The sequence below is a fragment of the Nilaparvata lugens genome, chromosome 3 (assembly GCF_014356525.2).
Source record: "Nilaparvata lugens isolate BPH chromosome 3, ASM1435652v1, whole genome shotgun sequence".
Taxonomy (NCBI): domain Eukaryota; kingdom Metazoa; phylum Arthropoda; class Insecta; order Hemiptera; family Delphacidae; genus Nilaparvata; species Nilaparvata lugens.
The window spans coordinates 75,925,282-75,942,922 of record NC_052506.1 but is presented as its reverse complement, the minus strand read 5'-3'; the positions used below and the strand labels follow the sequence as shown (position 1 = coordinate 75,942,922).

Below are 17,641 nucleotides of genomic sequence, written 5' to 3'. Positions count from 1 at the left end.
TAATGTATAACGAAGCATAATTGACAGTTGGAAAAGTGATAGACGGGAGGGGACTTCTTGTATCGTGAACATGTTCATAGTAAGCATCTATATATATATAGGCTATATTATATTCCTATATTTATTTCCCTAGGTTTCCTAATTAATCCTATATTTCCAAATATGCCTATATTTTTCCTAATTAATCCATGACGTAAACATTTAGATGAGATGGTAAAGTCATTAGTCATTAGTCTAAAGGTAATTAGTCAGAGAATTTGATTTCAAGTTTTGTTACCTTCACTCTCTGGACGCTACCGTACGTTCGCTACTATAATCAGTAAAACCATTAATATAGCCCTCAATAATTCTCTGTATAAGGGACCGTAAAATGGATTCACATGCCTCTAGTAAGGTATCTTACTTGTATCTGCTCTACAATCGGTAGATAATAGATAGAAGCTGAGAATCAGCCATATCAGTTTTTTCTTGTCATCACCATATAATCGTTATTTCAATTGATGTTTGTATTTAACACGGGTCGCGTTCTTAAGTTTGGAGTGTCATAGATAGCTTCTTTAACTTCGTTTACTTTTTCAGGGGTCTCGGATGATTTTTTACTGGATTTCGCGAAGACAGTAACACCTGGTTTATTGGACAAATTTAGAGGCGAGCGACTTGGAAGAGTGATAAACGGGATGGGACTCCTTGTATTGTGAACATGTTCATAGTAAGCATCTATCTTTGCGGAGCAGGTTTCAATTTTCATGAATAGCTCACGTACATGCGTATTCTGACTAGTCGACATCGGGCTAACTACTGAGCCAAAAGGTCTATACCATTCGAGAGCTTCTACGCTTTCATTTTCAGTTGTCTTTAAAGTTTTCGTTTTTTAGTACCCATAAACACAGTCACTCGGCAAAAATAATTTGGCTAAGATCAAAATATTAGACTACTATTAACATGCAACTATAATCAAATCAAATAGTTTCATTGGAAAATGTAGAAATAATCAATACATTTGTATTCGGAGTAGTCTGAGAAATTCCAAATGAGAGAACTGGATCTTATTAATTCAGAGTAATGAGTAATCATCTACTGTGGTGTCAATACTTTTTGTGTATGTTTATACAGCATCAGGATTTGTTAATGTGGTCTCTCCTTTCCCAATCACCAATTTTGATTTTCACTGTAAAGATCATAAGTTATTGTATCAACCATAATTTGTTTTTCATTCTTCCCTGGATCTTTGGTTAGAACGTGTTCCTCAGAAGAGAGGATTACACCTTGAGCAACTTGATAATACACTAAAGTTGTTTCATCCACCTCTTTAGTTACAAAGAAAAAATTGATAAACTTTCTGATCTAGTCCGCTTAGAGCTTTATAAACTCGAACGTCTTTGCAAACCTCAGCAGCCATAATAAAACATTTTACTACAATTAATAATAATAATAAAATTATTTCGTACTAATTCAAAACATTCAAATTAAAAAAAAATAATTTTAAAACATCATTAATCTAATTAATTCACAATACTAATTGTCAACTTCTAACATCCCACTGCTGCCACCAATTTGTAGTGGCCCAAGCGAGTCATAGGCTTTGGAGGAACTTAAGGGCTCGGAAATGTTAGAAGGAAGACACATTTTTAGCAAAAATAAAGTTTGTATTTATCACCTTGAAGTCCAGTGTTACACCACAACATGATCACTGAGGATGCCCAGATACCTTAAGAAGGTACAAGCAGGATCACGTCCACACCCTATGGTTGAGATGTCGAGAGAGATCACCACCAACTCAATGCGTACTCGCATAAGACTCGATTGCAAGTGTCGCAAATCCTCTACAAAGAGAATTGTTAACTAGGGAAAACGCGTCATTAAACGCTTACTCTCTGCAAGAGCGATTGTACATCGACTCCCACGTCCTATTCACTACAATGCACTGCTGGTGCTGGAGCGGAAAAGTCTGGTTGTACCATTATGTGGGGTACTCACATGTTGAAAGGTGCACACTGTGGCATCATTGACGGTGCGGGCATTGTTATGCTAGTTGTGGATGGCCTACTTGTGTTGCTCGTTGTAACACTGGCATATGCTTCCTGTAAATTGAATAACAGTAAACTGTTAAAAGGTCATTTATCAATAATTAGTGAGAAACACTCATCCCATAATCATGAATAATAATAATAATTTTTATTTTTAAAGTATAAACAATACTTTTGAAATTCATTACGTTTAAAGCCAACTCATTTGAGCATAATTCATTAGAAAAAGTCGAGTTTAAACTGAACATGCATTTTCATATGGATTTATTATGATAAAAAAAGTTAATGAACACGAAGATCAATTTACAGTTTATTATTGCATCAATTATTAACATTAACTGCTATTCAAATCAGTCGTCATGTCAGAGGCCCTGAAATTGATCAGTTGCGAGCTGAAAACTCTGACACCAGACACTGAGCCAGCCAGGTCACTCGATATTATTATTATTACTACTATTTCAAATTGAAGGAGGAATGAATTAGCAGGTTCAATCGCGTAGTTACACAGAGATTCAACAATGGTTATAAGAATTTACTTTATGTGGTAAATAATTTTAGTAAATTCGGTTATGCAATTAAATTGAAGACAAAGACAGCAGATGGAGTTTACAATTCATCATCAATTATTTTTAAGAAGAATCCTGAATTTTAAAAAAATCAAACGGACATGGGGAGGGGGCTTTTCAACCTAAAAGTATCTAAGCTTTTAGAAAATAAACATTATCCAGTTGAATAAGATTTTCTTTGAAGTTTACTAAAAAAAGGGTAGGACTCATTTGCTCTGTCCGATATTTTCCGGGATATTTTGATTTGACTGAAATTTTGGTCAACTGGAGTAGTTACCATAATCTCCTAGTTTCTCTGTATGAGGCACGAGCATGAGTGAGGTGCACTGAAGACCCACTTGTGAAGTCGTTCAATACCCCTTGAATCATCGCTCAACAATTCAATTGGTTGTGATTCTTGTTTTGAGTCAATAACGTAGTGTAATACGTAAGTAATGATTCAACTAGTTATCATGAAGAAATAATTTCTAGTTCTAAAAATATTCTAAGAAAATGATTTTTTGATATTAGTACGATGAGATCCGATCATTGTGTCAAAAGTTATGAGCGTTTGAAATTTTGATCCTTGAGGTGTCCTTATGCATGCCACTCCAATAAATTAAGTGCATCTAACAGGTGAATCTCATAGAACATTGTCTTATGAACCTATATCATTGTGCGAAATATCAATGTGATGATAATAGAGTTAGTGATGATGATGATTGAAGATAAAAATTATGTGTTTTTGAAAATACAAGGAGCATTCTTGTCTGGTGTACCTGGAAATCTTTATGAGATAGAGCGCTCCACCTGGTCTCAGATTGCAGAGCACAAAATTAAGCCTACAGAGATTGAATTATACATTTAAATGGTAACAATCAGAAGATATTGTTAATCAAAAACTGAAATTCATCAAAATTGATTCTCTCTTAAAATTTTACTCATTTTTAAAAAATTGTAACTCAAAACTCATTGAGGATAGAGAGTTCCAAATAATCTCATTTAATTAAGAACTTTATAATCTAAAAGAAAGGCGGGAGCAAAATTTTCTGTCCGATTACAGGATTTGGCAGAAATAGCTGAAAAACTGGAAAATGAACCGAAAATACGAGGTTTTTGAGCCATTCTGTATCTAGCAAAAGGAAATTTTGTAGAAAAAAATTGGTTCTGGACTTCTCTTATATATCCAAAGAAATAAAATAACGAATTACAATAATATAAATTGCAAGCAACAATGTATAGTGACTGGACTAGCAAGCTATTATCTAAAATCTGTGAATCCATAAATTGAATAAAATATCAGATTCAAAGTAACAGATGATTTTAAAATAAAATATGCTGAGTTGTTTTGAAATTGCTTTTAAAGTAGGTTATTTCATTCAACCCTTACCACGATTAATACCGCTGAATTCAAATCTAAAGAATAACGGAAAATAAAAAGGTAAACCTGAATTGGCAATTTATTTAAATTGTAAGAATGGCCAGCAGAAGAACTAAAGCAAGTTTCCGTAATTCCTCTGTACAGTTTAGTGTTACCGATGAGGAAATAAGCAAATTGATCCGACATGTAGGAGTTCCCACAGCAAGTCCCACTCGTTATTTAGCAATTTTCATCTACTGTTGCTCTTGTTTTGCACAGGTAAATTCTTAAACACTTTCTCATTTATTATTGAATTTTGATTTAGTTCTATTATATTGTGAAATAATTAAGTTACTTGAAAAGAGATTGATCATTGTTCCAACACCCCAAGTGAACTAGCTAGCCCACTAATAATAGCAGTGTTTACAGTGTACACTGAAGTACCATAGTGGAAAATAGACAGTAAAAATCTAATATAGGTCTTCTACTTGATCACGCTATATTGTAGATTATTTAAATAAATTAAATGAATTGATAAAGAATGCACGAGTCAATTTATATTTGAATGCGCTATATCTCTTACATATCTAAAGAAGCCAATAAGAAAAATTAATTAGTAATAGGCATAGAAAAAAATTTATTTTTGAAATTTGTGAATAGGCATCGATGAAATAATATTACATTTCAGTAACGATAGCCTACGAATGATATAAGGCATCAAATATTTTATGAAAAATCTATTCGATAAAAAGCATCACGTAAATTGATCAATGGGATGATGTTAATCAATTGATCATTTATTAAAACATAGAAGCAAACAGGATTTCTTCCAAAAATGCTTTCATTACACAATAATATTACAATGATTGATTTATTTTATTTAGGCGTACATGAGTAAAAAAAATACACGCGTAAAAAAATTAAATATTTGAAATTGAAATAGTATATTTAAAAATTAAACACTACTGTGGAACTACTCAATACTACAGATGCAATGAGTAGTAAATTTATATGCTTTTTATACAAGAAAAAATACTGGAAATATGTAGAATTCAACTGAGAAAATCTATCTTTATTTAGATAATAATCTTTACATCTCTTCAAGTTGCAATACTGAAATAAACTATAAAAAAACTGGTGTGGTACACTCACACAACTTTCCTTGCCCATTGAACTGTAAGCCTCATTCTTAGACGAGAATAATTTAGGGGAATAACATAATGACGATTGGCGGCAACACATTTGAAACTACAATAAGACTACTGTATATGTGTATATATAATATTGTTTTCAGAGTACTTTTTCCTTTGTGTAAATTGTGAAATTTTATGATTTTTTTAAAAGTCGTCAAAACAGCTGTTCTACAGATGAAATATCTCGACTATGTGTTCTTTTTATAAACTGCTCTACCCACCTACTTCATGCACGAGAAGGTGTTTACAGTGTACACTGAAGTACCATAGTGGAAAATAGACAGTAAAAATCTAATATAGGTCTTCTACTTGATCACGCTATATTGTAGATTATTTAAATAAATTAAATGAATTGATAAAGAATGCACGAGTCAATTTATATTTGAATGCGCTATATCTCTTACATATCTAAAGAAGCCAATAAGAAAAATTAATTAGTAATAGGCATAGAAAAAAATTTATTTTTGAAATTTGTGAATAGGCATCGATGAAATAATATTACATTTCAGTAACGATAGCCTACGAATGATATAAGGCATCAAATATTTTATGAAAAATCTATTCGATAAAAAGCATCACGTAAATTGATCAATGGGATGATGTTAATCAATTGATCATTTATTAAAACATAGAAGCAAACAGGATTTCTTCCAAAAATGCTTTCATTACACAATAATATTACAATGATTGATTTATTTTATTTAGGCGTACATGAGTAAAAAAAATACACGCGTAAAAAAATTAAATATTTGAAATTGAAATAGTATATTTAAAAATTAAACACTACTGTGGAACTACTCAATACTACAGATGCAATGAGTAGTAAATTTATATGCTTTTTATACAAGAAAAAATACTGGAAATATGTAGAATTCAACTGAGAAAATCTATCTTTATTTAGATAATAATCTTTACATCTCTTCAAGTTGCAATACTGAAATAAACTATAAAAAAACTGGTGTGGTACACTCACACAACTTTCCTTGCCCATTGAACTGTAAGCCTCATTCTTAGACGAGAATAATTTAGGGGAATAACATAATGACGATTGGCGGCAACACATTTGAAACTACAATAAGACTACTGTATATGTGTATATATAATATTGTTTTCAGAGTACTTTTTCCTTTGTGTAAATTGTGAAATTTTATGATTTTTTTAAAAGTCGTCAAAACAGCTGTTCTACAGATGAAATATCTCGACTATGTGTTCTTTTTATAAACTGCTCTACCCACCTACTTCATGCACGAGAAGGAGTTCACAAAGTCCATTTCTCAAGAATGGGGTGGATCCCATTAGTTTCCTAGGAAAAAGACTCATGCCAGTTGATAGAGCTGATAAATAACTATACAGAGTATGAATTTGAAATAAATCGGTCAAGTCATTTTTGATAGAATCGTGAAAAACATGGTTTTTTAGTGATTATCTGCCATTTTTCTCAAGAATATTACGGAGCTCCTGCAATTTTCCCAGAAATGAGACTCATGTCAGTTGATGGGGATTATGAATAGCCATTATGAATATCCATGGTATAAATTTGAAGAATATCGTTAAAGCCGTTTTCGTGAAAACCGTAAAAAACATGGTTTTTTAGTCATTATCCGCCATTTTTCTCAAGAATATTACGGAGCTCCTGAAATATTTTCCCAGAAATGAGACTCATGTCAGTTTATAGGGCTTATAAATAGCTATCCATGCTATAAATTTGAAGAAAATCGTTCGAGCCGTTTTTGAGAAAATCGTGAAAAACATGGTTTTTTAGTAATTTTCCGCCATCTTAAATTGAATTTCTTATTGTCGGGTCCTCATGGTATAAGGACCTTAAGTTTAAAATTTCAAGTCAATCGGTTAATTAGGAATGGAGTTATCGTGTTCACAGACATACACACATACACACACACACACACACACACACACACACACACACCACACACACACACACACACACACACACACACACACAGACCAACACCCAAAAATCATGTTTTTGGACTCAGGGGACCTTGAAACGTATAGAAAACTTGAAATTGGGGTACCTTAATTTTTTTTGGAAAGCAATACTTTACTTATGGTAGTAGGGCAAGGAAATTAAAAATCTGGTGTGGCGCACTCACACAACTTTCCTTGCCGTTATGAAAATTGATCACCTGACGCTAGTGTTCACGCGCATCTCAAGTCTACTATTCAAAGATTTGAGCCAGCTTGTGTCAGGGCAATAACGCTACTGGAGACACACGAGGTCTGCTATCTCTTCATAGTGAATGATTTAATAGAATCAACAATACATTGCAATTGAATAATCACATTTTCTCGAATTTAAAGCTTATTTTCAATTTTAGATGAAGATGTTACTGAACATTAATTGTAGAGTTTTTCATGCTCAATCATTTCCATTTGATTTTTTTTTTGTTTAAATTGTATCTGAAGCCTGATAATTGGAAATCTAAAATCAAACTTTGCATAGATGGGGCGGAGCTCCTGAAATTTTTACAGATATGGGACTGGTTGCAGTTGATAGAGCTTATCAATGACTATTCCAGGTATAAAATTGATCAAAATCGTTGGAGCCGTTTTCGAGAAAATCGCGAAAACCCCTGTTTTTTACGACATTTTCACCATTTTAGCCGCCATCTTGAATTGCATTTGATCGAAATTGTTCATGTCGGATCCTTATATTGTAAGGACCTTAAGTTCCAAATTTCAAGTCATTCCGTTAATTGGGAGATGAGATATCGTGTACACAGACGCACATACATACACACACACTCACACACATACAGACCAATACCCAAAAACCATTTTTTGGACTCAGGGGACCTTGAAACGTATAGAAATTTGGAAATTGGGGTACCTTAATTTTTTTCGGAAAGCAATACTTTCCTTACCTATGGTAATAGGGCAAGGAAAGTGAAAATTAAAAAAAAAATCACTAAAGGTATGATGTTTATGTTCACAAAACACCTAAAAATTATCTTTTAAAAAACTACTTAACTATAAATAAATCTAAGGTACATCCACTTATAATTATATATTATTTGTTCTTGAACGAAATGGTTTCAATGAGGCAATAAAAAAGGATATTATATTGTTGTGACAGTAAAAATCAATAATCTGCTTATTGAATAATTACTATATAAAATTCCTGATTGTTATCGTGAAATGTATCATAACTGTCAAAGAACTCAATACGGTAGACGGTTGTTTGTGAATCAGGTGGTCGTTTGGAATACATGGGGTCCAATATCGAAGGCAGCATTGTTCGCATTCCAATCTTGGGATTCGGGATCAGTAGCCATGTTCAGCAATTGGGGTTCGGTTTGCATTGTGCTACTGGTTGGCCCAGTCTGCTGGCTACTCGATGTCAAAGGTAAAATTCATTCATCATTTTTCAACAACAAATGTATGGTGGTGATGAATTACTATAAACATCAACTTTTTCAATTCTAATAATTTTTGTTACGTTGATGAAAAACTTGGGCACTATGATTACACTTATTACTTGTTTACTATACTTTATATTGAATATGTAGAGGTAATTGATAAAACTCTATATTAACCATGGGTAGTAAGCCTAATTGAGAAAATAGAAAATACTGTTTTAAATAGATATTATTTTGTGAACAGGTTTGAAGTACAGCAGTGTTCTCGCTGCAGGATTGTGTTGTGTGGGCGCAGGCTTGAGATGTTTACCTGTTGACGAAACTCTTTTCACTTGGTGAGAACTTCAAAATGAATACAACTGTGATGTAATAAAATTATTTCTGCGAAATCAATTTTCAAAATCAACATTATGAGTCTCTAGATGGTTGAAAAATCTCTAAAAAAGATATTACAGCAGTTTTCATGTAGGATTTAGATAAAAACTGGGCTATTGGGTACGTCGTTTCACGCACTGTTATTCAAATTTTATTTTTTATTAGGAGTTGATATTTCAGAGCCTCAATTTATTTATACTGTATTTAGGTATTGTACTATACTGTATATATTGCATTCAGTACATAGGACAAGTAAAAGTTTTCTTAAATTATTGAATAACTAGAGTAGACCTATATTTTTTATAAATGGATTTGGCTCTATATCTAAATGTGATCGAAGTAAATATATATTTCGTAGCAGTGGGCCAATTACTCAATAATAATTAAATTGTAGTAGAAACTAGAAAATATTCATGCATAAATATAAATTTTCATCATCATATTTAAAAGCATGATAGATACTCGTTCACCGGTCTATTAAAATTGTATAATTTCATCGTTTAGGTTATCTCATATTGGTGGAATTTTAAATGGAATTGGAGGTGTGATATTTGGTCCTGCCGTTGTTCTCTTATCGTCAACTTGGTTCCCCGCGCACGAAAGGACATCCGCTACAGGTGGGCCTACTGGATAATTATTATATTCCTGATGAGAACGGCACTGCAAAATGAAAACGAATATATTCCAACTGAATCTGAAAGTAGAATAAGTTTAATAAGGCTGTATATTAGATCTACTCTAGTTTGAAAACTAATTCAAAGAATTCTCATGAATAAGGATTTTCGTTATAGTTGAGTGATCATTAACTTGAGATTCTAAACACTCTTTTTGCGGTGAATACTCTACAATACTCTCTCGATGATACAGTTTTGTGATTCTCGCAATCTAGAAAATAATAATAATTTCAAATATAAAGGTTGATTTTATATAGCGTTTCTTGCGCAGGCGCACAGCGGTGCGGGATGAGTATGGAACAACAACAACAAGAGCAGGAAAATGTTAAGACCATGGTTAAAATTGTCCTGCTCCCGTCGCCATCCCACATCCCGTCTTCAACCCACATCAGGGTACAAGTCTAAAGTTCAATGCTTTGACAATAGATTATTAGATCATAGCTCAATCGCCAATTGAAAGCGTTCAATTATAACTTTCCAATTAATTCAACCTTCCAGTTATAAGAATCAAATTAAATCATTTAGTCACACAACATTAAAATGTTACAACAACGTCATCAAAACATCAGTTTAAAAATCCATTACAGAGAAATCTTCAACTTTTTATAAACATTCATTGACTAGTACTTTTTTAAATGCTTACAGTAATAATTAAAATAATCATAAACCAGGTTGATGGCAGAAAATAAATCTTCATCTGTATTCAAAGATGTTTCCTTGTTATTAGGCCTGATGAGTGCTATGTCTTACTTTGGAATGGCAGCCAGCTACATGATTGGTCCGACATTTGTGACACCTTCCAAATATGCAAGCTGGAAAACTAATAATACAGCCGATGTTCTGCTGGAGAGGATAAGGGTAACAAATGAGATAAAGAATTACTTATATTTTGGTAATTTTTCAATACAACTCAAATAAATAGTATTATTATAATTAGGTAGTTGAAAAATAATTCCATAGTACCCTTTCTTTGAAAAAATACTTTATTACAATAAAAACTAGTTTCGGAATGTTGAATCCATTATCAAGTTGTTATTGTATTATATATGAAAAAGTTGTTTTTTAAAGGGTGGCCTACCATGGAATTATTTTTTAACCAACCAATCAAGTAGCCCTGATGGAATACCTTATTAGAAAATATTATTATAATATTAACGTGTCATTGGATCGATAGGTCAGCATAAGATATTATTTTCAGGCCTAATTCATATATTTTTTCAGGCTTTATATCGAATTCCTATTTTAATATAATGGAAAAATTGTTGTTCAATATCGTATTTGATCAGGGCGCAGTTGAAAAATGATTTGATACAAACAATAAACCTATTTCTGATAGGACAAACTTGATATTGAGTTCAGATGTTATGAACAGTCAATGTTTTCTACAGTGAGATGATTTATGAGATTCAAAATGGTATGGCACAATTCGTCTTATTTCACGATGAAGCCACGCAATTCGATCTCTAAACTAGGCGCGTCCAAAAAAAATATTACGAAAGACTACTAGTTACTTTCTATTATTGAATTCAATTTCTATAAATTTGAAAATGTCTTTTAATTTCAGTAAAACTTCTGATTAAGGCTGTGCAAAGGCTAAAAATAAACTTTCTACTGGTGATATTTTTCGATTTGTAAATCATCAAGCTATCAAAATTAAAAAGTTTTATCAGGAAAACATTTTTTCCGCTTATTACTTTTTGAGATATGAGCGCCTAAAGTTTAAATTTTTGGGACAGAACATTTTAAATTTGGTAAGAGATAAATCCATGAGATTTAGAGGATTGATTCTTCATAGTATTGTTGATTTAGGGCCTTTTGCACAGTGAAAGCTTAAACTGAATTCAATCAGCTGTTGGCTTAAACTCGAAATGAATCACATTATAACAAATGAAACTTGATATAGATTTAATCCAGTTTAAGATTAAATTTAGTTTAAACTGGCACTGTGCAAACGGCACTTAGTAAAACAAAAATTTTCTAGAAATATCAATTTTTGATAAAGTTATCCAATTTACTAAAAATGGCCAAAAATAACTCAACAAAAAGTTGAGTGAAAAGTTGTAAAATTTACATTTTTGGTAAATTGAATAACTTTATTAAAAATTGATATTTTTAGAAAATTTTTGTTTTAATAGATGAACAATACCATGAAGAATCAATCCTCTAAATCTCATGGATTTATCTCTTACCGAATTTGAAATGTTCTGTCCCAAAAATTTAAACTTTAGGCGCTCATATCTCAAAAAGTAATGATCGAAAAAAAATTTTTCCTGAGAATTTTTTTTTATTTTGATAGCTTGATGATATAAAAATCGAAAAACTTTCAAAAATATCACCAATAGAAAGTTTATTTTAACATTAACAAATGTTTATCTATTAAAACAAAAATTTTCTGAAAATATCAATTTTTAATAAAGTTATTCAATTTACCAAAAATGTAAATTTTACAACTTTTCACTCAACTTTTTGTTGAGTTATTTTAACATTAATAAAAAGTTATAACATTAACAAATCACTGTGGTGTGGTTGTAGAATGATTAGAGTTCATTCAATTCAGTGATAATCCAGCATTACTTCTATCCACAGATTTTGCAGTTGAATTACTACTGTTTTTGTCGATGATATTCATTTTTCCAAGTAATCCTCCGAAACCACCAAGTAGATCTTCTTGCCTATCGTTAGCTATGAAGAGGAACTTTATGGTTGCTTTGAAAGACCTTCTGCAGTAAGTGTAACATGATATTTCATGAAAATACAATACAAAATTTCTAACCACAGCTTTTTGAGAGCAATTACAGCTTAATTGGGAGTTACACTTAATTGGAAAGTAGACTGTATTTTTGATAGTCTTCTAACACCGGGGTAATGGAACAGCATACTTACATCAAGTACTGTATAACGTTATAATTGTTGTTTATGAGACTGAAGATAGAAAAAATTAACTTGAAGAAATTATAGTTTTAGAGAAGGGATTGAAGAATTATTCATGGGATCCGTCATATAAATTCTGGTAGTAAGTTAGTATTTCTAGCGTTTTAAGAGCTAATAATAATAATTTTGAACATGTGGAATTTTTTATTGTAGTTTTTCATTTTATTCTGTTAATCTCTTGCTGATTTTAATCTTGATTGGGATGAACTTTTATGTTCTCTGTTCATACATTCACTTTTGAATTTTAGCAACAGTATAACAAACATGTTTCCAAGAATAAATGTAATGAAGTCCACTGGACTGTACCGGTAATACTGGAACTTTTCAAGTGGACCACTTTAAATTAAAATTCTATTATGTAGAATAATGATAAATTATTTAGAATAATTGAATAATAATAATTGAGTAATAGAATAATTGTTTTGATCAGCTACATCGGATTATAGGTATCATTTATGAAAAGCATATAATTTTAGATTATTCAAAACAATTATTTAATATTGAAACATGAAGTAGGCGAACTGCTATAAGGATAACTTTAGTTTACAATGGATTGATATTTTTCAGAAACGGAAATATATGGCTGCTAGGAATGTCAGCATTCTTCAATTTTGGAATGTCAGGTCCATGGCTATCACAACTCCCAGTACTGTTGTCAGACAAGAGTTTGTCTCAGGTAATTACAAGCGTGAAATACTGTTGAAATTATCATTTCAACAACAAATGGTACAATTTGTTCAATGAATGATAAAATAATAGGTATCAGTGTTAAAAAACTATGATCACCCGAATATTTGTTTAAAGATTCATTGATGAATCAAACCCTTATAAAAAACCTTTATATGATTGATAAATTAGTAAATTAAGAATGTTTTATTGTGCATAATTATATAAGTTCATAAGATCATGTTCTATGATAATCATGTGGAAAGACATGCATAAGTTTTTTTTAGTGAAATAATTTATTTTATTTTCGCACAAAATTTTCAGTTTTATTCGAAATTTAGATTTTTTGGATAATTTGTTTCTAATTCTGTAAGATTTAGTTGTTCATGATATCTAATTTTTATTCAAGGTTGTTTGTTTTTTGAAGTGTTAATTGTTATAGTCTATATAAATTATCTAAATAAGTGATAGTAGCTTAACCTACATTTGAGAAAGGACAGTTTTGGGTATAAGACTGTTGTGCCTCTTCTCACATAAGTGCAATAATTGTACATAACTGAATAGATAAATAAGGACACCTCATGGATCAACATTTCAAACACTCATAACCTTTAACAGCTCATTCTTTTCAGCTCGTCAAGGTGGTTCAAAATCATGCATCATGAGTCAAATTCGGTCGAAAAATGGAAAATTCATCCTTATGAGTGTACTTTAACCAGTATTCCAAAGCACAAAAACTTGACTGAAACTTCGGTCAACTGGAATAGTTACCATAATCTCCTAGTTTCTCTGTATGTAGCACGAACATGGGTGAGGTGCACTGAAGACCCACTTGTGAAGCCGTTCAATATCCCCCGAATTATTGCTCGAAAATTCAATTGATTGTGAATTTCGTTCTGAAACAATAACACCATTCTGATGTTAAATTGGAAATTTGAGAAAGTTGCAATTTTACACGATTTGAAAACCCTGTAATTTCTTTGGATGGAGGGCCAAGTCTCAACTTATTTTATACAGACACTATACACTACAACTAATAACTAGGCCTACTCTAATTGCACCAGCTTTGTACTTATCAGTTTTTCTTCCAAAATAATATTTTTTATAGTACTTATGATGTCTGGTGAAGTTTAGGATATTTTGAAATGTTTCAGGACGAGCTGTCCAAGCTTGGAACATGGACAATTATATCAAGCTGCGTGTTAGGTGCATCTGTGAGTCGAGCATCAGATATGTTTCAAGGAAAGTTGAAAATCTTCTTACTTTGCTTCATGACGATTGCTTGTTCTCTATTCATGCGGATCTTGTACATAATTGAAATTGCAATCGACTTCAATAAATGTGAGGACTAATCTTAGTTTTGTTGTGGAGTATATTATTGTTACTAGTAATCAATTGATTGTGGTTGAAATTACACTGATAATACTAATCGAAATTATACACTATACACAAGTTTTCTATATCTTTGAAATTATCTAGTGGAGTGGTGCGTGAAAGAGGCGCTCCAGAGTAGTTCTGATCCCTCAAACGCGCAAAGTGAGCAGATAGAAGTAGATGTCCATCACAAAAAATGTGAGAATCGCATGATCAGGGGCCTAATCTCAAGGCCTCTACTTTAAAACATTTAGCGTATTTGAAGTGGCTCATCTATTAGATGAATAAAATGGTATTCGGAATGACCAATCGTACTATATTTGTGGAATAGAATATGAAAACCTTTGGTCTCTTTTTGTGTAAGTTCATTAATATTAACAACTCAACTATTTATATTAACAACTCAACTATATTGTGTTATCCTGGTAATTTGCAGAAATAAGTTTTATTCAATATGTTAGTATTGTATACCGGTATGCTATTATGATAATGCTTAAATATGTTATGTGAATACTGTACCCGATTCACGTTCAAATTTAAAATTCAGGATAGTAAACTAAATAACAAGTAAAATTGATATTGTACGTATTATTCATAGATTTGTAGTGAAGGGTTTGGTAAAGCAATACTCTATTCAATTTTCAGATGATTTGATACTGCTCATTATGGTGGGGTTTTCAGCGTCATGTGCAACGTCTCCATTATTCTACGAGTTCGCTGCCGAAATCGCCTACCCCGTGTCAGAGGTGATAGTGGCCGGATTCATCATGACTCTCACAAACTTGGCCAATGTCATAATTTACTTCTACATAAGTAAAACTCCGAACACAGGTAACGGTCGGAAACTACTCGAAATATCAACTTAGTTGATAAATAATTAATAATAGCTTGCAATCTGTTTAAGAGACTTCAATTCAAGAGTCAAGATGGATTCCCACACATCAGTTTCCGTGTACGCATCCGTTACAGTGAAATTCCAATTATTATAATTATTCCCATGAGTTCTAATGGGGATATTCCCACTCAGCCCAGCCGAGCAATTATGAATAGTCCATTAGAAATCAGGGAAATAATATTTTAATTGTAATAGACACGCACACTGATACTGATATTTGGAAATACAGATTTGATCATATTTTGAACTAGAAACTAGACTGGGTGGCCATCCTCAGGTTTTGTGAATCTGGTAACCTGGAGATGGTATCCTAGCAGACAGATCAAGTTATAATTGAACATTATTAGTTAAGTTCTAAAAACTAGATGCCAGTCTTATTATTTTGGTGTAGTTAGGTATTGAAAGTAGATTTATAATCGCAGTTCCTGTTAATTTTAAAGGATTTTTTATGAAGTTGAAGTAATCGTACATGTTGAGATTTGTCCACTAATAAAAGAAAAAAATCGAAAATATAAAATTAATAGACTAGCTACTTTTTGGTCATCTGTACAAATTAGTTAGTCCACTATATAGATCACCAAACTTTCTTGAGCTTCATTGAACAGCGATTCCAAGTTTTATTGCACAGCATTCAAAGAAACTCAGTCCACACCGAGTTCAATTGGACATGTTGTAATAATTTATTATTCTTGGTGTGTGCACTGCTCTGGTTAAATATAATGTAATATTATTTATTGGTTTCATTGAAAATGAATATCCTACGAAACATGTGTTTTCTCAGTGTGCACCGCACCTGAAAGTTTCGACTGATGAATGTCTGAATGTTGATTCCATGAAAATAATCTAGTAAGAAAATGATTCATTTTGTATAAAAAAAATTATTGAACCATAAACTGAATTAATTTATTTGTTTCTAAAAATGATTGACATTGACATCTCCAATGATTGGTCATAAGTATATAGTACTTGTTTATATATTAAGTTAAGTTACATTATCTCTCAACCAAAATAGCATTATAGTGCACATATACATAAATATTGATAAATACATAGGAGTGTATAATTATTTTTACAGCTCTTCAATTTATGTCATACGGCTTAGTTTTCAACAATCTAATGGGAACATTTCTGATGATCATGGTTGAAGAACAATACAACAGACTTATTCATGATGATCCAAACATATAGAAAGGTGAGATCACTTGATGAATGAATTATTGGAAAAATGGACAATGAAAGTAGTCTATAAACTCAAATAATGTGAACCAGAGAACCTGAAAGATGCAGATTTCACGTATCATCAAATTCATTTATTATGAGAATGAAGACAGAGCCAAACCACTACTGACTGCATCTTTAAAAAATCATACGATGGAAGATCGTATAATAACGGCAAATGTAACTTCAAGTTATTTGTTCAAAAACTGGTAAGCAAATCATAAATTCATTCTTTAAAGATATTCCTTGTTCAAACAAGATCAATAAAACATACATTATCAACTGACCTGAATTTTTCATTTTTATTAGAAACTGATTTCAGTGACAATCGAAGATTGGTATGAAGTTAAAACTTTTTAAATTTACAGATCATTTAATTCCAGGGACAATGGAATTAAATTAGTATAAATTGAAGGCCCCTTCCAATTTTCATATTTAATTTAACAGAGTCAGCCAGAGGCATATTCTAATTTTAATTCATTGAAGAAATTTCTTCCCATGGAATTTAAATTTAAAAATGAAATGGTCATTTTCAAAGATAATTTTTGAAATTAGAAATAAAATATATAAATACATGTTTTGTACTTGTTTGCAAGTTGATGGAAACCAATCTATATAAAAGCGAAATGGCACTGATTCATTCACTCACTCACGAATTCATAATAGCCTAATCAACATAACTAAAAATCTACTGGACCAAATACTTTCAAATTTGGCATATATGTTCAGCCATCTAGAGGCGCACTAAGAACGGATTTTGAAAAATTTCGAAAGATACGCCCAAAATCTGTGTTTTTCAGTTTTTTTAAGAACTAATTGGCAAAAGATGTTCAAATTTTGTACACAGGCTCAGCTGACATATAAAAGTGTTTTGAAATAATGCCTCAGTTCCGCCCAAGATTGGCGGTTTTAGAGTGTTTTTCCTGCGTTTTCTAGACGTTCTCAAAAACTAATAGCTGACAGATCATGTTCAAATTTGATACAAGAGTTCAGCAAGGGTCTG

The 17,641-nt window shown here is 31.7% G+C and overlaps 1 protein-coding gene across 6 annotated transcripts; it reads left to right on the top strand.

Moving 5' to 3' along the window:
- The first annotated feature begins 55 nt into the window (after positions 1–55).
- Positions 56–16,923, top strand: LOC111044505 (solute carrier family 49 member 4). Of its 6 annotated transcripts, none has more exons than XM_039424603.1 (10): positions 56–79; positions 8,339–8,492; positions 8,750–8,840; positions 9,385–9,497; positions 10,282–10,446; positions 12,141–12,279; positions 13,053–13,161; positions 14,306–14,492; positions 15,171–15,356; positions 16,496–16,923. In XM_039424603.1, exons 1-10 carry the CDS (start codon positions 71–73, stop codon positions 16,606–16,608), a joined length of 1,266 nt encoding a protein of 421 aa, XP_039280537.1. In that variant the 5' UTR covers positions 56–70; the 3' UTR covers positions 16,609–16,923. The 6 variants fall into 6 exon arrangements, with proteins under 6 accessions (XP_039280537.1, XP_039280536.1, XP_039280539.1 ...); XM_039424602.1 differs by lacking the exon at positions 56–79 and adding an exon at positions 584–709; XM_039424601.1 differs by lacking the exon at positions 56–79 and adding an exon at positions 3,913–4,211 and having other exon boundaries at positions 16,496–16,922.
- Positions 16,924–17,641: the final 718 nt, after the last annotated feature.

Excerpts from the sequence above, each read along its gene's own strand:
- LOC111044505 (XM_039424601.1), top strand. The coding sequence starts at position 4,050 with ATGGCCAGCAGAAGAACTAAAGCAAGTTTCCGTAATTCCTCTGTACAG. Across the intron at positions 4,212-8,338 it reads GTTGCTCTTGTTTTGCACAG|GTGGTCGTTTGGAATACATG; the intron begins GTAAATTCTTAA and ends TTTGTGAATCAG. Across the intron at positions 12,280-13,052 it reads GCTTTGAAAGACCTTCTGCA|AAACGGAAATATATGGCTGC; the intron begins GTAAGTGTAACA and ends GATATTTTTCAG.